This window comes from Cygnus olor, chromosome 7 (genome assembly GCF_009769625.2).
Source record: "Cygnus olor isolate bCygOlo1 chromosome 7, bCygOlo1.pri.v2, whole genome shotgun sequence".
NCBI classification, from domain to species: Eukaryota; Metazoa; Chordata; class Aves; order Anseriformes; family Anatidae; genus Cygnus; species Cygnus olor.
Window position 1 is genome coordinate 19,515,026 of NC_049175.1, and position 26,089 is coordinate 19,541,114.

Here is a 26,089-nt window from a genome sequence, read left to right on the forward strand (position 1 = left end):
TAAACTTTTAAATGCCAGGCTTAATCAGAGCTACCGAGATGGCCATTACAGGAGTGGTTTAAGTGGCACAGCCCTGATATATGGCAGCACAGGAAGAGGGCAGGTGGCTCATTCACCCCGTGCACTGTGTCTGGAAGGGAGCCGGGCCTGGTGGCAAGAAGAGGGCACGACTGAAACACATCTCTTGAGTTTTGCTCTTGCCCTTGTGCCACTGCTCTGCAACCAGAGCAGCTAAAAGACCTGTTAGTGAATCGGCCTAGGGTTTAACAGGGTGTCATGTAGTCTCAAAATGTACAAATCCGAGTGCTTCACTTGTGGCTGACTTTTGTGGAACCCACAAAATCATACTGAACAATTGTAATCACAGCTACGTTACAGACTGAAGAGTCCAACAGACTTTGAGCTCCAGCTTCTGGGGTGGCTAAAGCAGCTTTGCTCCTACAAGGAGGCTCTGCAAAACTTGGAGTCCCTTTATTTTGCATATTGTGAGACACTCAGGCTGCAGCTGGGACAACATCTGCAACATCACTCTGCAACATCCCTGTGGTCTAAGCAGAACTGGACAGTCATCAGAGACAACTGGACGGAGGGATTGATCTGAATGAAAACAGGACAGGAACTTTTCAGGGTGTTCTTTCTAAATTTATTCATGTATTAAACAAACAGAAACTACAGCATGCATCAGATACTTTTTTTTATTGTACAATGAAACTATGGACTTGTTTGTAATTGCAGCATTTCCAGCAACATCAGGCAGACTTGTCGATGTTATCCAGTTTTGCACAGTCACTAGAGTGTCGCATCATGAATTATTAAATCAGTGCTTCGTGGTAATACATAATTTCTTATCAATTATTCATGCTAATGTGCGTGTAGTTTACTTAATTGTGTTATTGACGATCAAAAGTAATTTCCTGAAAATCCTCAAGGACAGAAAATTTAATCAGCGTAACTACTTTTCAGATGCAATGCTGTTAAGTATTCTTAATTTGCTCAACAATTCACTTATTTATGTACCTTTCTGGAGGAAATACGAGTTTAATCAAACAATTAGATTGAAGAGTTAGTGTACAGAAGGGCTGAAGTTCAACTGAATGCAAGGTAATTATGTTGAAATGAAGTTGGGCCTGCCTCTTTGGAGTGGAATTATTTTTTCTAATCTTTTTTTGGGGGCCATGGAAATCTCAAAAACAAATTATGACTGGGACAATCACTAAGAAACCAGTGATTCTCTCTTCTCCAACTGCCCACTGCAACAAAGCACATAGCAATCTATTTATTTTGGTGGAAGAAAAAGGTTGTTGCTGTCGTTCAAACTAAGCCATAATTTGCAGTCAGGGAAACCGTCTCCATTTACAGTTCAGCAGTGCAGCTCCTGAAGCTAGAACACACCAAAAGAACACAGATTGCTGCATGTTCACTCCTGCAAGTTCAGGATTGCCAGAAAAAAAAGCACACGGTGTGACACATGTAAAGCAAAATGACTCCGTTTGACAGATGTGGGTCCTCTCTGGCTTTTTGTTGTACTTGGGCCCGAGGACAGATGCAGCACTGCCCTCCCTGATAGCTCGTGTCCAGAGGAAATGAATCCCACCCTGGGGGGATGCCTGGCACCCTTCACTCCCAGAACAATGAAGGTACTTGGTGCTGTCAAGCCATCCCTTGAAGACCAGGGCTTCCACACTTTGAATGGGACCTGACACCAAACCCTGCCTGGAGAAAGGTAGGTGTGCACCACCAGAGGCTCCTGTGAGTCCAGGAGTAGTCCCAGGCTCTGTGACATTTGTGGGCTGAGATTACTTGGGTAGGGGGACAAAATTTTTGCTGCCCACCTTGCTTGGAGCTGCCTTTCCAAGCACATCATCAAGCTCAGACTCTGTGAGAAGCTGAGTGCAACCCAGCACAAAAAGGTGTGCACCATGGATTGCAGGAGATCTTTGGCACAACCCATGGAGTCAGCCCTGAATGAGGAGTGGCAGAAAGACCTGAAATGCTAAATGGAACCTACAGGCTCTGCTAGGAGAGGATCTCTGCCAAAATCAACCTCTGGGATAAAAAACACCTCTCCTAGGACTGTAATGGACTCTTGTTAGAAGCAGGACAGACCTGAGCACTGTTCTCACAAAAGACCTGCTCAGAAGACCTTCGGAGCTGACAGGAATCTTTTCACTGGCCTCCACATTACTTGATCAAGTCTCAGAGCAGTGGTTTCATCCTTTTCTCCAGGGACGTCTGTGGACAATTCTAAGGAATCTGCAAAAGGCAACTGAGAAAAGCAAGTCCATATCACCAAGCTTAAATCTGCATCTGCATTACCCATGGAAGAAATATGGGGCACCCCAGATACAACACCTGCCTTGGAGCATCTGATCTTACTCAACTTTCCTTTGGGAAGTTTTGGGTCAGAGATAAAAGCGCATTTCCTGAGGCATCAATTTCTCCTTTGCACTGTGTCCACTGTATAATAATTAAGATATTTTCAGATCTAGAGTTATTCCAACCAGCCTTCAGTGAATGAAAGAGTCTGATTTTGGATGGCATAAAGGAATATCCTTCCAAGCTTTATTTCCTCTTTATTAAAAACACAACATGCAAGGACATATTTGCAGTATTGCAATGCAGGATGATTTTGTTTTCCAGTCTTTCTTTCCAAGAGAATGACAGTAAAACACCCTCAGCTTTGTGCAGATCTAGACATAACTGCACTCTCCATTAAAATGCCAGCATTATCGTTTGAAGCTCTGAGCGCTGCTCTGGAGTTGTGTGTCTTTTAAGTCTAACCCAGGGAATGTCAAGACTAATGTTCACATAGAGACAAGTGCAAGGATTTTATTCATGGGTAAGCTGATCTCTGCAATTTCCCAGTAATCTACTCCATGGAAAGTCTGACTTTCAGGGAAAGGAAGGGAAAAGGAAAAAATATGAAGAATTTTGTTCTATTTTTGCTTCTCTTACACCTGGCTTGCCTGGGATAGATTTGGTTGAAGTCAAAAGCTGTCAGAAAACATCAGGCCAGGCTGGTGTATACCTGCACATTCATTCACCTGTGTAGGGTGGGGGTAAATAGTGCCTGGAAGCCTCTGCTGCCCCAGAACCCGTATCTGGTAGCGCTGCCCTGCTGCCAGCCCCCCATCTCATGCTACATGGTGGGTTACTGGTGGTGGTGGCCCTGCCCCCTACAAGGGTAATGCTTGCTTTTGGGAAGGTCAGAACCAGGTGAAGATGGTTCCAAGCCCACATGGGATACAGCCCCAGAAAGGTCTGGGGTTGGCCCTGCTGCTGAGATACACAGCCCTGGGGAGCGAGATGAGATGTGCAGGAGGAAACCAGGGTCCCGGGCATTTCAGCATTCCTGGGATGTGGAAGAAGAGCTAAAAACAGTTTCAAGAGTATTTCCAAACACAGATAGTGCCGATAAATCAGGAGAACGAACCTACAGCGGCACAAAAGAAGCAGAAGTGCATGAAAGGCAGCCAGAGAGGCCACTCAGACTTGCCAGGTCCCTGGTGGCCCTGTGACGTCCTGCTGGGGCACGGCCACACTGCAGTTCCCCTGGTGGCAAAGCCCTGGCGGTGGGTTCCTTGCCTCAGGCCACGGGGCCGGTGTCGGTCTGGCCTCATACGCTCTTCTCCCCTTCCATGTGCTCCTTGGCTGGAGAGGGCTGCTTGTCCTGGCTGCCCTCTGGGCCGGGTTTGGCAGGAGGCGCAGGGCTGCCGGCGGCGGGCAGGAGGTTGGCAGACTGCAGCACGGCCTCCGAGTGCTCCCGGGCCTTCATGCGCAATGCGGCCACGCTGGCGGTGCGGTTGCTTTGGCAGCCATAGGTGGGCAGGAAGGAGAGGCCCATGGGGTCCGGAACGCAGCACGAGCACAGCGGGCTCCCTGGGGAGGAAGGAGACAAAGCAGTGTCATTGCTGGGGAAGGGATGGTTCCACCGGCAGGGCGTCCTCGTGGGGGTGGTTCTCTGACCTTGGCGGGGTGACCCACGCCTGCTGGCATCGCACCGTGTGGTGCCTTTCCCTCAGTGGTCAACCTACAGAGGACAGAGATGGGGTTGGGGTCTCAAATGACAAAAGCCCCATCTCCATTTGACCTTTGGTGGGTATGTAGATGCCAAATCCTGCTCTGCTGAGGCCCACTGAGAAGGATCCTACGTTGTGAGCCATCCAGGATGACAAATAGAGCAAGTGAGGGCAAGCAGACTCAGAAGTGAGCAGTGAAACTTATATCACATGAGATCTCCCCACAAGGAAGGCTGAACTTGTCCCCAGTTCCCACCCCAAGCTGCTGCTCTGCAGCATGATTAGCCTCATGCTGGAGGTATCTCCTGCCCTCCAGCTCCACAAGTCTGATCAATCTGGGCAGCAGCATTCGTTGGGTGAGTATGGGGCTTCCACCACTTATCTGCACCTGAAAGATTACTGCAGAGAAAAATGTGAAAATATCCCGGTTATTACGCAGGAACTAATGGCCTTCTCCTATCTCACTGTAAGATGAGACAGCCTTTTTCCTGGTGAGGCCCTGCCAGCTACTGGCATCACATCTACCTGCATGAGTCTGTTCTATCTTCACCAGCCAAACTCTGTGCTGCTTAGGGACGATGCCTCGAAGAGGAGGGCCTCCAAAAGTGAACCAAGGCCGCCTAAAGCTGCTGCTGCTGCTGAGACAGCTTAGAGTCCCATCAGGAGGGATAGGCCAGACCATCTCCAACCTGGCATCTAAGATACATGGGCTGTCTCAAGCAGGCAACAAAGCACTGGAGAGAGTGTGAAATGGGCTTTTTTAAACCAAAAGTATTGCATGCACCCCACTGCCAGAGGCAGTCCTCCTTCCACCAGCTACCTGCCTGAGCTGAACCACTCTGGTTCAGCTGTGATAATGCTGGGACTCCCAGAAGTCCGGGGTGAGCCCCGGGCAGGGCATGCAGTCCATCCAAAAAGCCACCCTAGTACCTTGCTTAGATGCATCTGTTGAACAGAGCAGAATGTGTCAGAGTGAGGAGGAGAGGCAGGACAGGGCGGCTGAGCTACCACTTTGATTTGCTCTCTGGTGAGAAATGTTGGGGAACATCCAGGTGTCTCAGCGGCCACACGAACTCCACATCCTCTTCTATGCCCCTGGCAGAAGCCCATCCTTTGCTGATACGCAACCCCCCAGCAGGCAACAGTGGGGCCGCACACAACCTGACACGACACAATGTCTTCCTCTGATCTTTCCAAGCCAAGGACTTGCTTTAATTTCTGCAGTTAATATTTGAGTTAAATGGCTCATGACTAAGTGATGGTACTAATAGCCTGCAGGGAGCAGGTAGTCTTTCTCTTACACTTCTGCTCTCGATAGCAATGGGTCAGCACCCACTTGGTAGGGATAAAAGCAGAGAGTTGTTTGTTTTTAGGATGTTGGGAAGACTTCTCAACAACGATTGTCAGAAATCAAAACTCTGCAGGTAAGATTCAGGAGAAAATACTCCCTGTATTTAAAAAAAAAAAAAAAGATACTACAAGGGAAGTTATTAATATAACTGAAAAGTTATATAGTTACTCTTGTAATATTCCCCTGATAGAGCATCTGATCAGCACAACAACACTTCCACAGGTTTAGGCATATGAATGAATCATACAAGCAAATTTTACTACTTGAATGGTATCCTCCATTTTTTGATTTTAGCACTAGGAAACTCAAACCTGAATTTTGTGGCTGTTTGAGCATGACAAAAGGGAGGACGTATAACAAAATCCACTGAGTAACACAATGTATAGTTCTTGCCACCAACAACCATGCTCATTTAGTCATTTTTGCCCTGTTGAAATGCGGCCACTTCAGGGATGCTAGATGGCCACTGTTTTAACAAGAGGGAGGAGAGGAGGATTGGCATGTCAGAGCCCTCGCAGTTTGCAGGTCTTTCAGCTGCAGAAAGTCCATCTTTTTCACTGCTATTAAGCCCCACTACCTTAAGGTCAGGTTCTGTAATGGGGGACATAGAGGCCTCCCTGCACATCTGCTGTCTTTGCACTGCTGCTCTCTTACACAAACTGAGTGAGACTCCACCAGAAACGAGCACGTTGCCTGCTAAGCAGGCAGTGGGGAGAGGTAGAGAAGAGTCTTCGCCTTTTCTAAAGAGTAGAAATCAACTCCAGGCCCCAAGAATAATTTTCATTCCATCGTTACAGGGGGATAAAATATTTAACAGTCTTCAGTACCAATCTAAGCTCTTTGCTTAATAATTAGACCTGATAGTACCCTGTGGCTCTGCAACCTGAGGGTGCAGAGTTACCTGTGGTGGAAACCAGGATATCTCTAGCATTAATTCACCCATAAACCATTCCTTGCATTTTCACTGAAGTTAGAAGAATGGCAAACAACAGCTCCCACCTGAAAAAATGTAGAGTAACTAGCGTCATTTGCTCCAGGGTCCTGGGAGAGTACAGAACACTAGGATTTAGTATTGTTTCCTGTGAATGCAAAAGGAGGGTTGAAACTACTTTGCAATTGCCCATGTCTGCAGGCAGTAAATCCAATGAAATCTATTGGACTTTGCTGGCACAAAAGCCAGGACAAACAACATGAGAATCAGCAGCCCAAGGTCTCCACCTGCCAATCAGTCAGCCCACGATGGACATGGGTTGAGACCCAAGAAAAGATGCATCCACATGTAGCAGACATCAGTGGGTTTTTTTACATCTTATTGCAGTAGCCCTGACCTCACAGTGGGGAAGGAAGGAATTGTTCCTACTTACTTAGTACCCTCAGAAGAGTTTAAGCACCTAACTCACATCAAGATCAGTGAGGGTTAGACCTTTAGCCTTAGAGCCTGATCCGGCTTCTGCTAACATCTCACAGCCTGATATCTCTTTAATGGGATTTGGATCAGATTGCTACAGCACAGACAAGGAACTGTTTTCTTTCTTTCAGGAACTTACTGCCTATTGTACACAAAATTAAAATACACAATTAGATTTCCATTAACTTAGAGCAAATTCTGCTGAATTGATCTGAACCTCCTCGTATTCCTATATGAGATCATACTTTAAATGCTCAGCCTGAACATAAATACTTAATGTAATAAATACAGTCTGAAATATTTGATCCACTTGGCAGTTTAATTGATCTACTACAGAGACTGACAGGAAAAATTAAATTAGTTCTGTCTTTTCTCTGCCAACATCACATTTCAATTGTAATGATATTTGATCTACAATTTTGGTTGTGGACCCTTTTATGCAGTTCCAAGGTTCAGTTTCAGATTAGAGTGGGGGTATTTAAAATATCTATTTTCTATTTCAACTCAACAGTTTAAAGGATTTAATAGATGGTCTTTCCAAAACGCAAAACCTCAGTTCCTTGCCTCTTGCAGTATTTGTGCATATCAGCATTTGATGTGAACAGATGAACAGCAAGCTAAACATGGAGGGACGTGAAGAAAAATTTGGATTTAAAAATCCTCACCTGCCATTGTATGCTGTTTTCTTTGCAGTGAAAATATTATGCTTGATTTAAATAAAGTTTCCTGTAGTCACAGTGGTTTGCTTGAGCTCTAGTTCCTCAGAAACTCTGAAGTCATTTTCACAAGGGTTGGAAGGTCAACAAAAACCTTGAGTTCACAGTGCCATTTACCAGGGAGGGCTGATTCCAAGGGGATCTCCCTCTTGCTCTTCATATATGATGCCAACATTTTGTCTATTAAAGCCTGAGGCACAAGCAGGAAAAACAAAGGTGGCTTTATCCAAACCTTTTGAGCTCTGAATCAAGAGGCTCAGAAGAACAAGAGAGGCATGAGCTTAAATACTGAAATGGGGAGGCACCAGATGCTCCCAGTGTAATGTAGAGTAGCCCCAAGGCTGCTAAAGTTGTGCTGGATGGTTCCTCCTAGTGGTTAAGCTAGCTGAGTGTGGAAGGCATCCTGTGCTGCCCAGAAGCTGGAAGAGCACTGCAGAGCTGACAGCAGAGTCCAAATGTTATAGTTTCGTATCTCCTTGGCTTGTGAACCCTATGTGCCCAATGCAAACAAGGAGCTAGCTCTAGCTGAAGCCTTTTTGTATGAATAACTTGACACTGGAAATGGTGGATTTCATCATCCTTTATTTGTGCCATCAGTACAGTTCCAAAAAAAAAAAAATTAAAAAAAAATCAGAAGCCAGAACCTTGCCTGTTTGGACAGGAAAGCTGGCAGTAAAGCCCATAAGTGCTGGGAGAACAGAACCAGTTCTTTGAATACTCTTAGCTCTGCAACCCTTTACCATTCTTTCCATCCATATCAACAGCCTTTCCCAAACACATGATCTGACCCTAAATGCTGCTTATGTGTCACTCTAAAAGAGGTCAATGGGAAGCCCTGCTCAGCTAAGTTCTGCTCATCTAATCAGGATTTGGACTGGAGGAACAGGCCAGCACCAATCTTCTTCACATGACTGTCAGACACTCCCACTATCAGCATATTCTCTATCATTTGTGGTAAAGGAGAAAAAAATCTACCTGTGAAGTACAGCAGTGCCAGAGTTGAGGACTTATGGTACAGGAATCAAAGCAACTTGCTCAAGGTCTGAGTATCTGCACTGAACTAGTATGTTTTATATTCCCTAAAGTCACAGAGGCAGGTGAACTAGGGAAAATGCATTGGCCAAACAGAACATGCTTGCTATACTTGCTGTCTTACATGAATTTACCAAGGTCACATGCTGAGAAAAGTCAGTAAGTCCATAATCAAGTACTACTGAATGACAAAGAAAACAAAGGACCTGCAGAGTTTTGGTGCTTCAATTCAGTAAACACCAGTTCGAGGGTAAGTCAGGTCCTTGAACACTTCTTTCTCAGTCTAACCCAATGATGTTGGGCAAATTCTCTTCATCTTTCCATAATAGAAATTGAAATGTAATGGATGGACAGCTCTAGTTGTCTTTTTTTGTTTGTTTGTTTTTGCCCTGGATACTGCAATTAAGCCTCCCTAATATGAACAACAGCAACCACAGCAGCAACAAACCAGAAAAGAGCCTAATCAATGGTGCCCTGGAATATCCACTTTGATGGGCATAATGCAGTCCTGCTTTTCTAGCAGCGAGCGGTGTGGAGGTGCCGTGAAAACCAACGGAGCTATAACTTGCACAGAGCAGAGCTGTGGGTGAATTATGAAAGTAATTCCCTGGCAAGTGTAATTATTTTTCTTCTCATACACTGCACTTTGAATCACAGGGTCTGGGGAAATTTCAGCGGAATGAAACAGATACATTTTTGGCTTCAGCCACCAGAATGGTAGAATACTTCCGCTAAAAACCGGAGATTCTTGTTTACACCCATTAATAACATCTTCTACATTAATGAATTGCATTCATGCTGTCATCCATTAAGAAGGTACTTTGAGGTCTCTCTCTGCACAGAACGCTAGCTTCTCCTGATGACTCTATTGTTATATAGCCCATAAATAAAACAAGTATTTTCCCTTCATATTTGAGGTCTGCAATTAAATCTGCTAAATGGACTGCAGATGCATGGTTTACAGTAAGTGATTCATCTTGGAAGATCATGGAAATGTCAAAGTCACCACAATGAAGTAGCATAGTTGTCAAATTAGGACAATTTCAAACAGTAATGAACAACAGAAATTTCTTCTGTGTAAGCCAAACTTCTTCCTGACTATGGCCAGTGGTGAAGAACTAAAACATTGAAGTAAGAAGACAGGTATCCCAACAAAATTACGATCTTATGCTAATTTTTCAAATGAGAAATTGCATTTCCTGAAAAAATATATATAGTGAGGTAATATGGTAGTTCAGAGACTCTTGCTACTGAAAGCAGCCTCTGATGTGCTAAACTTCAGAAAGGGAGAGGACACCTAAGGGAAGAAAGAGGTCTGTTGTATTATCGAACAGAGAATCTTGAACAGCAACAGAGAAAAACTTCCCAGTGGTGATATACCCTTCTCAGAAACAGTCTACGCTCTGAGTTACTGTTCTAATCTCTATTGTATTGCCGGCCTGCTTTCTTCACAGAACATCTTATGGTGGTAACACCAGCCATTTCAAGAAAAAAAATATCTCAGTTTTAGAGATAGCAGGGTTCATGGGACGTATTACTTAGGGAGAAGAGTTTTCTGCTCAGTCACCAGAGCAGACCCAATCTCATGCTCCATCAATATCCAGCAGTTACCTACAATTGACACCCGTGGGACTCAGATGAGCGCTGCCTGCTGAAGGGTTGCAGAGCCACACCAAAGCACAGGCTGTCCAAAAGCAAACCTGTTGCCCTGTGCTAGGCTGTCCTGAGATTTCTTGTCTTTACTAGACTGACTTCATCTGGGAAACTGTGCTTATCATATCCTTAGATTATGAATTAGATCCAGATAGCATGTGCCCTAGCCACTTTATGCAGCCTTGGAAATCTGGGGCTGGAGCCAAGCAATCAAAGTCAGAGAAAGAGAAAGAGAGGTATTAGTTTCTTTACAGAAGACAGAGAATTCTCAGGTGGCAGAATGAAAATTGTTCCTGAGAGCATAAAATAATTGTTAATTAGTTACATCACTATCATCACTTGTTATGCACTGTATTGATTTTAATTGTCTCCTTCTAAAGCATCAGTCAAATATTACTCACTGACACCAACAAAGTGTTGGCTCACAAGCCCAACAAAGCACATCTTATCTCCTCAAAAGAAAACAACCTAAACTTCCCAGTGGTATATGATGTCCTGAGAGTGCCTTTTGTTTGCAGACAGCCTTTACGATCTTACTGGAGAATGCAGTTCCCTTTACTGGCCAGGATTGTTCTCCCAATTGAGAGAATATGTATCTATTTACAGGATTGACACAGAGGACCTCTTTGTCAGCATTTCATTTGAAATTTGCATAGAAGAAAGCAGGGTCATGCATTCACTGGTAGTGAAATGATGCTTTGATTCTGGAGGAATTATTTTGCTTTCAAAAGCACAAAGAATTCCTGGTAGTTTCAAACTGTGGTCAGCACAAGAGAGATGCCAGGAAGAGCTCTTGGTCATTTAACTCTTCAATAAAATGTTAAAAATCTTGGAAAAATCTTACTGCTTGTTGAATTTAAGTAATCCAAAAACCCAACAGCTTGGAACGTTATGTCCTGTGTTGATTTTGATAGGATTTTGTGTTGCTTAAAGTCCTACACTCTCAGATTCACTATGGCAGAGCTCTGTCAGCATTTCAGTTGCAAAATGAGACTAGATTCTCAAGGGAGATGCTTAGGAGACTTCATTAAGATACATAAGGACACCAAGTAATGTCCGCCTAAATGTAGGGTTAGATTTTCTTCGATGGACCTGAAGTTGTACATATCTGCCCCTACCTTAAAGGGGGAAAGGAGAAGGGAGAATCAAACTAACTGAACTGAGTGAGACGAAGAAGGCCATATAAAGGCTTTGTGAACACTGAGTCTCTCCCTGTCCTTTCCTTCCTTCCCACAACCATTATCTCTTCCTTCAGGCCTACGTGCGAGCTTGGCTGTGCTCTCAAATGCATAGTTTAGATGGACCGTCATTCATTTGGTGTTTCCATACCAAAGCGAACAGTATGTGAATCATGTCTGTACTCCTTCTGGTCTGTGCAGCACTTTAGAAATAGTCCTGTTTGTCACTGCCAATTAATGAGATTGAAGCACAGGTCTGCTGTGCACAGCCCCTGTCCCAGCCCAGGTGAATTGATCTTGGAGAAACAGGGAAAGGGGAACTTATGGAGATGAGCCAAGGAAAGAGGAGACCGTATTCCACATGTAAATACCACAAGAAAGATGACACAGTTATTCCCTACTTGTATAAATCAAACTTGCCACCTTACAGAACAACAGTAAAATTCTTCCCTCGTAACGCTAAAGCCAAACTTTGACATAACTGAGACCTAGCTGCAGAAGAAAGGAGCAGCTCAATTTACCAGTTCCGTGCAAGCATAACAATATGCCGACAGGCATACGCAGCTCCACAAAGCTCATGGTAGTTGGATATGCAGATATGAAAAATCTGTAACTGGATTTCTTAAAAGCTCAATACACACCAATATCCCCATTTCCTTGCATATATCCAGAGATTTCTAGTTTCACACAGGAAATGTAAACCAGGCATCTTAGCAAGAAACTGCAGGTGTAGCTGAGAACATTCATCAAGAGAATATACATGCACCTGATAACTGTCCATCTCTAGTCAAATTATAAAAAATCTGTATTTTCATTTGGGACCAGTTTTTCAGGGAATGTCTCTTAGTCTGGGCAACTATCTAATGATCATCTCTGCCTGAGATTCAGGAAAAGGATTTTTCCTGCCCTTAGCTGTAAAACTGCTATCATGCAGAAAGGAGCAAATTATTAATTTCTCAATTTGGTGGCCAAGCTGTACAATCACAGAAAACAATGTCTGGAAGTCTTCCAAATAAATAAAACTTTTAAAACACTCGTGACAAATTTTTCATTTGTTCATTTTCACTTCATTTTGCTGAGCTTCAATTTATTGGCATTATTTTTCTTAAAATTTAGCTATATTTAAACATGAAACATGTGAGAACAAAGTAAACTGTAAATTTTAAGGAAAAAAGCAGCCCTTACTTCCACCTGAAATTATTCACTGAACACAGTCCTACTTCCACACCCTTCAACCTTCCCAGGACTATATTTGCGAGTGACTAACCTGTTTGCTCCCAGAATTCCACCTGTATCTATTCCTGAGAGGCTGTTCCTGTCCAGTGGGAGAAGCTGAAAGTCTCTGCCCCAGGAGCTCACGGTCACAGGGCAGAGATCAAGGGGCTTTGCGCAGTCCAACAGCCACTGCCTGCTTACAGGGTTTAGGTTGACAATCATCCTTTAAGTTCTAGGGCTCAGATCACACCTCTGTGGCCTTTCTTGGTTCAAAATCACAGGTCCTACGCCTACCTAACTGGCACCTGCTTTATGCTGTGTCTTCTGCTTTTTTTGGAAGGACATGAAGAAAGGGAGAACAGGGACAAGATGCTGGACTGAATGCAAAACTCAGCAGTTCCAAGCATTTGCTTCAGAACTATACCTTGACTGTACTGATTTAATTGAAAATACTCTCAAGGAGCATGTGGTATGGCAGGGAACACAGAGATTTTAGAAGACTTTAATTTTTAGAGCGGGAGGTCCTAAATGAGGAAATTTTCCTCACAAAATATTGCACTGCACTGGGGCATAGAGCAAAGGTATATGCCACTTTGTGCTTGGCAGAGCTATGAGACCTTACATCCTATAAATCTATAAATTGAATTCATCCTGCCTACACCCTTAGTCTAAGAAATTGTTAGACTAGGAACAGCTAATGGATCAGCTGGTGATTTATTTTTAAAAGATGCATACTGCTGCTTTTTGGCAACCTGAAAGGATATGGACACTGGATGCAAGTTTCCTGTTGCCTGGGTCCAAGGTAATGTGGAATTGCTTTGTATGCTCCCCTGTCCCCTCGCACACTCTGTGTTCAAGAACTCAGAGGGGACTGTCTGGTCAAGAAAAGAAAGGTCTAGCATTGTGCAGAAACATACTGCAAAGGAAACTGCATGCAAAGAGTGGATGAGGCATCAGCAACGGTGCCAGGTAATGTATAATGCAAAAGGATGTATATAACTAATTTATTAGAATAAATTTGACTCTTAAAAAAAGCGCATGCAAAGAAAACTCTGAAGGACCAAACCCCACCTGCCTTGTAAATTGAGACAAAACCTGATCTCACTAAAAGTAACTGACTAAAATGACAGAACTTCACCACAAACCACACTACGATCTACCAGAGGAGACTAGCTTCTGTACCTGCAGCATCAGTCAGTGCAATTATCACCCGTCACAACAGAAAGAAGGATCCAACATTTCCCAGAGGCTTCTCCGCTGGCTTAGGGGAGAGCATACCACTCAGCATGAACAATCTGCTCTTTGAGCTTATATCTGAAGTTAAACAAAGTGACTTACCTTTTAGAGAGGCGACGTGGGATAAAGCTTGTGCGTAGGTGGCCGTGTTGAGAAGAGTCCCTGGCAGGCAGGAGGGGAAGAAAGGTCCTGTGGGACCGACTGCTCGGCTCAGGCTGATGGGGAAGAGAAAACAACTTTCAAAACCAGAACTAGCTGACTCCAAAGACAACATATGTGCATATACACAAACATGCTCAGGGCTGTGCCTGAAAATGATACTGTCTAGGTCAAAGCTTAGCATCAGTCAAGTCTGTACGTATGTACATATATATGATGCATGCTTGCCCCAAAGAGAGGCAGTTGATGGCATGTGTTACTCTTACCTCTGCTGGATCTCCAGGCTCTCTTTTTTATTCCTGGTTTGATCTGCTGGAGAAGGGGAATTTAAATTCCTGACAGGAGGTGCCACCTCAGCCATTGCTTCCTTAGAGCCCTCTTGGTCGGAAGTCCCCCTCTCTGTTTTCCTCCATTTAGCTCTTCGATTTTGGAACCACACCTGGAGCAGGAGAGCAATCCAGGCTGAATACCACATTTAGCCATATGCAAAACAAGTCAACTGTTGCTGAACTGTAACTCTAGTGAGATCAGTCATTTTGAAGTTTGGCTAGAATTTCCTCTGATTTTGTGTCCCTGTTGTTATTCTAGCTGAGCCTTAATATTAATATTTCTATCCGGAATATTTCTGTGTCTGGAAAACAATCCAGGAGTGTCTAAAGACAGTCAAAAGAGATATTTAAGAAAAAAAAATCTTTGATGTTACTGTGCCAGTTAGCAAAATATTTAAATGTGTGCTTGCCTTTATACACATTTCATTCTCATTGAATTCTATGTTTTAACATGTCTAAAATCCTTCTGTCTAGGGAAGGACTTAAATATGTATCTAAGCACCCTGGCAAAACTGTATGGAAGTCTTTAGGTGAGCTCCTGCTAGAATCAGGGGGGTCAGAAATGAGAAGTACATACTAGGGCATCTCAGCCATCCCATTCCCTGGAGAGGCTTGATACTTGCTGTTATTCCTCTGATGTATTTGTCCACTCTGCATTTAGATGACTCAAAAAGAGGTAGATACTCTTTCAGGAAGATCATCCTGCATTTTAATACACACCACTTTCCAAACCTTATTTTTCCCTGTTATGCAACAGAAATGTTCATGCTCTTGATTTTGCTGCCTGACTTTTAGTCCAAACACTTTTTTCATTTACCTTGGGGCTGATACTCTGAAAGCATCTTATTTTAGGTGGAAAAAGCTGAGTCTGTCTTGAGGTCAAGAAATCCACGTTTTAATACATGACTTCAAGTATAGGCAAGATTGTTATTATTATTATTCTCCTCCTACAACTCCATTTTAGTTAGCTGCCTTTTAATTGCATGTATCAGCAAACGTTGAATAATGATTTTATCTATATTCTAAATTTAGAGCAGTTAAATGCAAAGCAAAATGCAGACACTTCCTTGCGTCTTAATTGAATGAAGGTCACAGCTATAACAACATTTAATTGAGCTATTTTTCATTATCATATTTTAATGACTTTGCACTGACAGTTCGCCTGCTTCTGAGGAAAGAGCATGATGAAGTCGTTTATTTCCCTATTTAGTTATTGTTTGACAACATCATCTTCGATTAAGACTCTGCTTTATAGCACATTAATCATATTTGAATGAGCAAGGGGTATAAATGTAAACATATCTCCCATCCTCTGTGTTTCCCCATGTCCCTGCATGAAAGCAGGCTAAACAAATGCTTGCATCTATTGTCTGTTTGCATAATAGCCAACAACAAGGCTAAACACCAGTCCTCAGCAATCTAATTGTCACCACCCCTATCTCACCCTTGCACCTTTCAGGAAGAAGTTATGATCTTCCACTTCTGAATGCTCCATAATTGTCCCATTTATCTCAATTTGCAGTTCAGTCTTTAGGCACCAATAGCCAAAATGGCATTTTTTATTATTTTTTTTAAGCCAGTACCTACAATGCACTGGCAAAAGGAGATTTTCATTTCCAAATAATAATCAGTTTAATTTGCCCGCATATGACCAATGATTCATGTTCAGATTTAATAATCAGGATCGCATAATCTGATTATAGGAGAAATAATTTGTTTACAATCCCCAATTTACTGTGGTGAATTCCATTATCTCTCTTCAGCCATTGGGTTTTAAGAGATACTAACATGACCCTAGGGAACAAAAGGCAAGCTATTATATTTTCTACAATTAGATCTTTGCATAGTCTTAACCCCGAGCACCTAAATAAAAAAAAATACAGAAACAGCATGCAGAAAAGCCCCATAAATAAAATGAATACATAATCGTGTTCAAAAAATGGCTTGCAAATCAGCGGTGGATGCCTGCAGAGTTATATGAATCCATCTCTTACAACTGCAGGACTGCTGTTCTGAGCAGAGCTTGTAAGCACTTACACAAAGTTAATCTCTGAGTATGGAAAACAAACACACACCTGGGTCAAAAAAAGGGAGAAAAAAGGAGGGAGGGAAGTAAAGAAGGAAGGAAGGTGTGGAGAAGGGGGGACCGATCATGGATAATGGCATTTATTGGATCATATTAAAGGTGTAAGAATTGTTCTACAAGCGTTTTAGCCATCTAAATTAAGTGTTTGGAAAGTAGGCAAAAGGGAGAAAAGTTGAGGAGGTGCAGCAATTTCTTGCTAGCAGCTGGGCTCCCCGCAGTTGACTAACCCCACTGCTTGACAGTGGTCATAGTTGCTTCGGAGAATCACGTCTCAGCTCTTTTCTCCACACACACCCCCCTCCAAAAGCAAGGAAATGGATGTGCATTGATGTAATTTAGTACCTTGGAGACGCGGACAAATTAGTGTAGAACATTATCACTAGTTAATTATGAATGACCGATTAATCAACCTAATCTAATATTCCACATTATGTTGATGTTATTAAAGTGCATCATGAAAATGACAGATCGTCTTCATTTGCGTTCTTTGGCCAAATGTGCACTCTGCAGTCGTGATGTCAAAAAAAAAAAAAAAAAGTTTGCCAGTTTGAATACCCGAGAGTTAAATAATTCCCCGGAACGTTTACCTGCACCCTGGCCTCCGTGAGGTTGATTTTCATCGCCAGCTCTTCCCTAGTGAACACATCGGGGTAGTGGGTTTGAGCAAAAACTGCTTCCAGGGCTTCGAGCTGGTGGAGGGAAGGAAAGCGAAGATGTCAGGGCACGGGAGGCGGGCAGGGGGAGCCGCGAACTGGGGGCAGCCGTACCGGGGAGCTTGTGGCCGGCAGACCCAGGGTTTATGCGGGGGACCGGGCAGAGGGCTGGCAGGGGGACAGCTCAGGGGGCAGCTCGGGGGCATCCCGGGGGGCAGCTCGGGGGGCAGGCTCCTACCTGCTGCAGGGTGAAGGTGGTGCGGTTGCGGCGCTGCTTCCTCCGCAGGAACCCGTCGTCGAAGTCGCCGGCGGAGTGAGCTCCGAAGGGGGCCGCGCCTGCGGGCCGAGAGCCGCGTTAGGGGCAGCCGGGGCGGCTGGGGAGCGGACAAGGGGGGCGGCAGCGCTGCCCCGGCCCCTGGCCATTCCCCTGGCCCTGGCCCCGTCCCCCCAGCCCACCGAGCAAACAGAATCGGACAAGTCCCCAAGCCCACAAAACCACCGCTGAGGGTCCCCACGACCGAGCCCGCAGAGCTGCCCGGCGGGAGCCCCCCAGACCCCGGCCCCGCTCCCCCGCCGCGGCCGCTCCGGGGACCGGGGGTGCCTCGACGTCGTGCTCACCCCGCAGCATCACCGGGAGAACGGCCCTAACCCCTCCTCGCACGGACGGACGGCTCCCTGCGGCCCCGGGCGATGCTCAGCACCGGACAAAACACTGTCCCGGTGACCCCGGAGCCCCCTGGCTTCTCTCCGGGTCTCCGCGGGGTGCCCCAAGCCGCCCAAAGGCTGCCCAGTAAAGGGCTCTTCTGGAGCCGCCTCTGGGGTTTGGTTGGTTCAGGGGGGAGAGGAGGGGGTTTGGGATTTGTGCCAGTTTTCACTTGGGATGCCCCACGCCGGGTGGTGTCACCCTCCACCGCCCGCAGCCAAAACCGGGCTCCAGGAAAAAAAAAAAAAAAAAACACCAAACCACAACCGACCGAGCGAACAAAAGCACGTTTGCAAAGCTCTCGGCCAAAAACTAACGAAGAAAGGCGCTCAGGAGCCCGGCAGCACGGCGGGGACCGCAGGGACCCCGGCCCCGGCCGGGGCGGCTTCGCGGGGCCGGCTCCCCGCGGGCAGCGCCAGGCTCCTGCGGGGGCACCCGGGGCGGCAGCGCCGCGGCTCCTGGCAGCGCTTCGGAGGGAAAAAACCTTTTCTGGAGGGCGGGCAGGGGGGACTGGGGGTCACAGACCTGGCCCGGCACGGCTCCGGGGCAGGGCTGAAGGTGCGCGGCCGAGGAACATGCGGGGGGACCCGGGGAAAGCCCGCAGGCTGCCGGTTTTGTAAGAGAAAAGGAAAGAAACAAAAACACAAGAAACATTAAACAAAAGCCCCCGGTCAAAAACACAAGGAAGAACCCTCCCAAATGTTTTTTTTTTTCTCTCTTTTTTTTTTTTTTTTTTTTCAGCCGTGCCTCGTCTTTCCCCATCCTCCCGCAGAATGTTTGTAAAATAACATTAAAGATTTATGCGGTCCCTTTGGCTGGAGGGAGGAGGCGTGACCACGTCCTGAAAGTGTCCCGATTACAGCCATGACACCAACATCTGTGCTGGGAGGGGAGAAAAGCATCTCTTTCGTAGCCCGAGGCTCAACTGCGGGATCGCTATCCACAGAGGGGAGGCAGGTGGCAAAACGAGGGCGGGGGGGGGGGGTGTAAAAACAAGGCCTTTCCAACAGGAATCAAATTAAAAAGAAAAAAAAAAAAAAACATGCAATCCTTCTTTCCGCCCTGTGACAAGAGGGGAAAGCTGGGCACGCGGGGAGGGGGGGAATAGGGTTGTGTTTGCCCTTGGAAAAAGATGAGGCGCCTCCGTACAGCTCCGCTCTCCTCTCGGCAGGCAGTTGCCCGTGCCAGGCCAGTGCTGAGCATCCCTCGCCCCCAGCCCCTGCACCCCTGCGACTTGGACCCCCAGCCCCCAGCCACACTCACCCTCCAGCTGCGGGGGGCAGTGGAAGTAGAACATGGCCCCGCGGCTGGGCTGCCGCCCGCTGCCCAGCGCTGCGAGGGGCTTCCCTGCCAGACAGCGCTGAGGGGTCTCCTGCAGACCTGGAGACAGAGAGGGAGAGAAAAGAAAGGTGAGGAACCAGGAGAAAGCACCCCGAGAAACTCCCTGATGAGCCCAGAGCCCGTCCCAGAGGAGGCAGAGAAAGTCGTGCCTAACGCTGCGTGCAGCGAGCTACAAAAGCCAAAGGCAGAAAACTCCATGGTAGGTGCACAGTGACCAGAACCAGTAAAAGTTTGTTGCTTCTTTTTATTTTTTTCTTTTCCTCTTTTCTTTTTCCTCTTTTCTTTTTCTTTTCCCCTCCAGATAGCTGATCATCTATCTCCGGTTCTTCTATCTACACATCTATCTATCTATGTATATATCAAGTGTTTACTTCCAGAGCAAATAATTACATTACATAAAATAATAAAAAAAAATCTTACTGCTAAGAATGAATTGCTTTTAAAAAATCTAAACTATTTTGCCTAAATGAAACAGCAATAAAACCTAAAAGCTGTCTTCTTTTAAAAGCATCCAACATGCTGGGAGCTGCGTTCGGGTTGGAAACCAATGTCTTCGGCAACAACAACAAAAAACTATTCAAATTTCTATGCAGTCATATAAGAAAATCCAGAAGGCAAATAAAAATAGTAATCCATACCTAAACCGAACAGAAGTAAAAATCACCAGTAAGGTTTGGGGGTATTTTGCACTGGAATAAGGCGCTGTGAGTTGTTGGCTGCAGAGACAGAAGGGCTCTGTGGAGTTCTGGAAGTGGCCAGATGTCTTTATATCTGTCTACAGCATGCTCTGCCTCTCAGCACTTGCCTTTATAATCTCACGCATAATTGGCCTTAATCTGATTATTTCCAGCGCTGTCTACAGTGAGTAACTTGGATAGGTCTATTGGGCCCTACAAATGGCCCACGTGGTGCGTAGAGGAGAAAAAAAAAAAAGATGAAAAGAAAAAAAAAACGTCATTTCTCAGCAAACACCAGGAATGCGAGGAGCAGCAACAAAATCCCATTCTCTTCCGAGCGTTCGCGCTCCAGGGCTCGGCGGCCCCCGGCGCCCCCCCAAATCCGGGGTGCCCCGGGGCTGCGGGGCCGGGGGCGGATGCAGCGCTCCGTGCCGTGCCGTGCTGCTCCGTGCCGAGCCGTGCCGAGCCGTGCCAGCCCTGCCTGGACCCCGGCGCTGACAAAGCGGCGGCTAATTGCCGCTGGATGGGTTTTGGGGGGCCGCTCTGCACACGCCTTGCCTTTCCAAGCGATCGTACGGCAGCAAAGTTTGATTTTGTTCACAGCGAGGGGTCTCTGGATTTATGCTCGCTTCCCGTCTGCAAATGATATGCGGCGGGACCCTTTGCAATTACTTTTAAAATGCATCCGAGACATAGGCTCAGCGGAGAGAGATGGCCCTTGCCTCAGCCCGGGTGAAAATTAGACTTTAAAGTACCCAGATGAAATTTTCAAGTCAGGGACGCGGGATTGGATCAAATCACATAAACTGCAAAAAAAGCAAGTATAATGGCGCATAATTGGTTCTGTAATAGCATTACACAAGGATAATAGCCTGTTATGGCCCCCTGCACATTAAGTGCTTCCCTGGCGTAAAGCCTTTATGATATTAAAGGGGGAATATAATGATATTTTGGTTATTAAATGCGTGTAATTAATTTATGCACCACTGAAAATAAAGTTGGTATTATGACCCACTCAAGATGCATCAGAAGATGTAAGTCAGACAACTGTTGATAAGTTCTGGTGTCTATGTTTCGTCTAGACTGCTGATTTTATTTTGGAACAATTGCTTCTCCGGCAGACTACACAAATTTAATATTTTATAAACATTGTAATGTTCTGTGCAGGAAGGGCGAGCAAATCTACACAGGCTCTCTTAGATCTGATGGGAGTTTAAAGACGTAGCACGTTCATACCAGAGCAAAGGAGATGGATACAGACGATACAGGTGCAGAAATGGATAGAGATTTTAAAGAGACGATGTCTTTGGAAAGTTATTCTGCGTATATGATCTCATTAAATAAACACTAATAAGCCCTAGAAATATCACCTGCTCTATCTGCCTGTCACACTAGGCATAGACGTAGAAATCCCCCTAATGTATAGTCATGCTGAAATTATGTTTGTCTTGTAAAGAATTATTTTAGCAAAACAAGGCAAAACCAAAGAGCCAAACAGATCTGATCTTATCTTACCCATTCACCTACAATTTTAGCATACCAGTAATAAGTTTAGAAAGCTACATTCATACATGCTTATATATATTTATATGTATACACATACATAAGGGCTTTTAGGGAAATCACTGTTTGACAACAAATATTATTGACTTACCATCCAGGCAAGTCTCTGAACTGCGAAGGCTGCTGTGAATCGAGCCGGCTTTTACAGCAGCACCACGCAAGACCAATGTTCTGAATCTGACCACACTCCTTAAAATAGCAGCACATGCTTTAGGTCAATTAACCTTAAAAAGAAGAACATAACCCAGAGGTACCGCCTGGATCTCCCCTGCCAGCCTCTGCATCCCAGCCTTTAATATCCATGCAGGGCCAGTACCGCAGGATCCCTTTGCACAGAGACAGACGTGCCTTTTCCTTCCTCTGACGTCGCGGAGAGAGTGAAAGTGAGTGTTTTATCATAAGAACCCCTAATAAAATAATAATAACTTCATTACGGCACTCTCAGGCCTTGCTCTAGTCAGGGGGCTGCATTGCTCTTTTGGCTCCAAGACTCACTTTCTCCGGCAGTTTGAAGCCTGCAAGTTCAGCGCATTACGGGAGGCAGCGAGGGGGAAATGGAGCCCGGGGAAGTGCTCCAAGTGCTGCTTTTTAAATAGAAGCAGGAGGACAGGGAGCCGGTCGGCTCAACTTTCTCCCAAGGAGCAGCAGCTGCAAAACAAGGAGATAACCAAGCAATATAAAATCCCCCACCTCTCGCCACCTCGGTGCCTCTTTAATTTTAATGCACGAGGCGCGGGGTTGACGATAATTAAAAGTTGCCGCTTCGGAGGCTGGGCTCTGCCGTTCGCCGGCGGCCGGAGCCCGGGGGCGGCGGCTGCGGCGCGGTTCAGCACCCGGGAGAGCTCCGCGCCCGGCACGGCTCGGCTCGGCTCGGCTCGGCACTGTCCGGCACGGCATTGTCCGGCACTGCACGGCATGGCACGGCCCGGCATTGTCCGGCCCAGCATTGTCCGGCACGGCATTGTCCTGCCCGGCATTGTCCAGCCCGGCATTGTCCGGCCCGGCACGGTTCGGCACGGTACGGCACGGCATGGCCCGGCCCGCCGGGGTGTAGCACGGGGAAGGCTCCTTCCCCGCGGGCAGGAGCGCTGTCAGCGCCGCCGCTGCCTCTCTCCGTGCCCCCCTTTTATAAACGCTTTCCTGCGAAGCTGGGACCCCCGAAAATAACTAGAAATCGCTTCGAGTCGTGGGCAGCGTTCCTCTGGTAGCTCCTCTCTCCTAGCTACCAAAGGGCAGCATTAAAAGCAGTCCGAAGCATGAAATAACACACAGAGGTGAGCTACTGTATTTCAGCCAGAAAACCCTTTCTTTGCAAAGTTGTTAAAGTCTGCCTCACGCTTTGACGCTTATCATCATCGTCGTCATTGCTATTGTCAGTATTAGGTAACAGGTCTGCAAGGAGAAGCCCGGTATAATTCTGGATGGATGTTTTGGTGATTGTGTCTGTCTTAAAGTAAAACTGTTCCTGTGCTGCACACACAAACACATCTCTTCTCATTTTCCTCCCGTGACAGTAAAACCTAGTACTGGGCTGATGAGCGCAGGAACTGAATGGACGTTTTCCTTCAGAGCTCTCAGCTTTGAGGGGATCGTTTGTAACACTCAAGAAAGTCTGAATAGCTCAAGTTTGATGAAATGGCTCTCTTGTCTTTCCATGTTCAAACACTTCCTTTCCCATGATTCTCAATACCTGACCACAAAAAAAGCTAGCAGCTAAAAGGTTATTTTACCCTAATTCATGTGCAGTAAAATGTATTTTCCAATTAACCAAATTTGCCGATTTGTCCCGCTTGGACACTCTTATAATTTATAATGTAAAAGTGTTCTTTCTTTATCTAAAGACCAAGGTGACTGCTTTTAATTTTCTGTAACCTCTTTACACTTGATGTTCACCAGACTCATAATGTTAATTGGCTTCATATACGGATCATCAGTTTAATGAAGGAATAAATCCTATGTTGCTTTATGTCCCTCTGTTTTAACAATGATTGCTTTAATGAAGAATGTGACGTGTTTGAAATCAAAGCTGCAGGAGACATTAGGTGTTTTTTTCTTTAAAAAATTATGATTGAAATGCTTATTTAAAGCTAAAACCATGAGATTTCCATATTTCTAAAGGTTTTATTTAAATCATTCTCCGTGGAAAATACCGACACGTTCTTCAGCAAGTAACTTTTCTAGTTATGACTAGAGATTGAATAACACAGTTTTGTAACATAAACATCCCAATTAGGTTATTAAAATATCTCTGAGCTGATTTTATCCCACTGCAGTTTTCATTCAGAGTTTAAAACTCCTACTGAGTTCAAGAAGAGTTATGCCTGCCTAAATAAGGAGCATTTGAGTGTAACAAATACATCCCTTAGTCAGCCCACTGTGTTTTCATTGTTCACATGTAGATGAAGAAAAGTATAGGGGAGAAAGAATTGTCAGTTCACACACAAAAGCTCTGTATTGCTGTAATCTATTTCTCCCCATGGGGATTTTAGGATTTCGGGAGCAAGGGTAAAATGTAATGAAACACGGGCTCATGTAGAGGTAGGTGACTGCAAATCAGCGCATCAATTAGGCCAAGCTGGAAAGCAGCAATTAGACCGAACTGCATGTGCCGGTTATACTAGCTATGGCAGGTTTAAAATGTACAAAGCAAATGCATTCTGGTAATTGAACTTTTACGTTCCTGGTCCCACTTATAATGAAAGTAAGCTTTTTTTTTCTTCTTTTTTTTTTTTTTTTTTTTTCCCTCTAATGGGGAGCGCATATGATGGATATATTTTTTCTCATTTGAGAGCTTCAGTCTGGACTGAAACTACATGATCCTTAGGTATGGGAACATGCAACACAGAAGAGGAAAGTCTCTAATCAAGGTGTGGGACAGGGTTGAGCGATCAATGGACTTAGATAGAAATTTCAGGACATGGCAGAGGAAGCAGATGGGAGGGAAGGATATTAGCTAAAATTCCATACCACCGAGAAGTCGTTCAGTGTGCCAGGCCTGATTCCATGACCTCCCTGGTTTATGTCTCCACAAGTATTATACTCATTCAATGCTGGTCACACCATTATCACACCTTCTCCCAACCCTCCCTCCTCCATGCCATTACTGTATCTGAGAGAACTGTGCACTGCTTTTCAGTGCTGCCCAGAACTATACCCCATGGCCAGCACCATAAAAACATGCAGAAGGCAGCCCATAACCCATGCTTTGCCTTCACTCTCCACAGAGAACAAGAAAATACTCTGAGGCATCTCTAGAGGCACAGATGATTCGTCTGCCAGGAGGCCCATTCAATAGCAACAGTTCTCTAGGTGGGGCTGTGCCTTCACCCAACCTGTGCCTGGTCCCTGTGCTTGTCACCGTTTGAAGTGACTCAGTGAGGCTGGAACTATGCCGGGATTTGTTGAGGCAAAACAACACCGGTTTTCAGGGGGATTGTCTGTTTTTCTGTTTTTTGTTTGTTTGTTTGTTTTGGAAACGTCACATGAAGATGCTTCTTCCCAGATGTGCTCTTTCCCACTAAAATGAGTCTTCTAATCAAGATTTGTGAGAAAAGACTTCCAAGGGAGCAGCTATAAGAGTGAAAAAAAGTAGTAGCAATACTTGAAGGTAGGAAAATGAGGTACAGAAAGACTGACAGTTTCCTCAAGTTGTCCATGATGGACAAATACTGCAGAAGAGAGCAGTGGACTCAGAGTGTATAAGTCAGTATCTTAATCATTTGACCTTGGCTTTAGAAAAAAAATTTTTCTTTTCTTCTGTTTTTTGTTTTTCCCTAGAAGCTGCTGCTCTGGCTTGCCAGAATCCATTGTTTTTTAAAATTCAACAGATTTTACATAAATATGGATGACATGATTATTGATACTATTTACCCTGGTCAAAGGCAGAAAAGTGATTTCCTATCCCAAAAGGTACACAGAACTAATAGAAGATTGAAAGCTATGGAGGTCAGAGTTAAAAATTGAATGACACATGTCTATTTTACCATGAACTTGACAATTTATCTGTAATTTTTCAGATGTTTGGAAAGAACTGGCCTTTGACCTATATATACATCACTCATACTATTGTTTATTCCTGCTTTGTTTAAAAGAAGTACTTTTAGGAACAGGAATATAATACTCTTAAATATATCCTGATCCATGTAAAGCCCATAAAACAAATACCTGCTTTTCAAAGATGCTGACTATTGTCAAGAAACTATGTGATTTCCAAAACCCTGAAAACATCTTTCCAGAGACATGGTCTCTTTACTTCTCCATGACTCCTTGTGTGAACAGGACAGGATAATTGAACTTCTGGCAGAATAACTTTGCCTTAGATCTTTAGGTTAGTATGGAGATGGCCCAGCACCGTGTTTATGATACTTAGGTATTTTGCTGCTGTCATGGCCTTGTTTCTCGACAAGTGGGATAAAGCCAAATCTTCATTACAATATCAACAAGGTAAACCCTTGTGCTTATTCGATGAAATTCCTCTCCCCCTTTTTCTTCTTCTCATGATGGATGGGTGACAGTTTATATGTAACACCTCCTCAGTCCTTCAGCCCTACCCTTCTAACCATTCTTAAGTTCAAGCCAAGTTCATTCCTGCTCTAATACTTAGTAGTTGATTTCATGGGAAACTAGAACTAGGCCTTTCTCCATCCAAATCCCCCTGGAGTTATTTTGAATGATCTGGATGCTCTGCACTAGACATTTCTAAGGAAAGGCATTGCTGAAACACTGATAATGGTATTCACTGATATCCAGAGATTTGTTGATTCAGAGAAT

At 45.0% G+C, this 26,089-nt stretch overlaps 1 protein-coding gene across 1 annotated transcript; it reads right to left on the bottom strand.

Moving 5' to 3' along the window:
* Positions 1-749: 749 nt before the first annotated feature.
* On the bottom strand, positions 750-19,838 carry DRGX (dorsal root ganglia homeobox). Its single transcript, XM_040563267.1, has 7 exons — positions 19,718-19,838; positions 19,002-19,118; positions 17,274-17,371; positions 16,970-17,071; positions 14,234-14,406; positions 13,911-14,023; positions 750-3,879 (listed from the first exon to the last, which is right to left on the bottom strand). Exons 2-7 carry the CDS (start codon positions 19,033-19,035, stop codon positions 3,617-3,619), a joined length of 783 nt encoding a protein of 260 aa, XP_040419201.1. The 5' UTR covers positions 19,036-19,118; positions 19,718-19,838; the 3' UTR covers positions 750-3,616.
* Between the last annotated feature and the right edge of the window lie 6,251 nt (positions 19,839-26,089).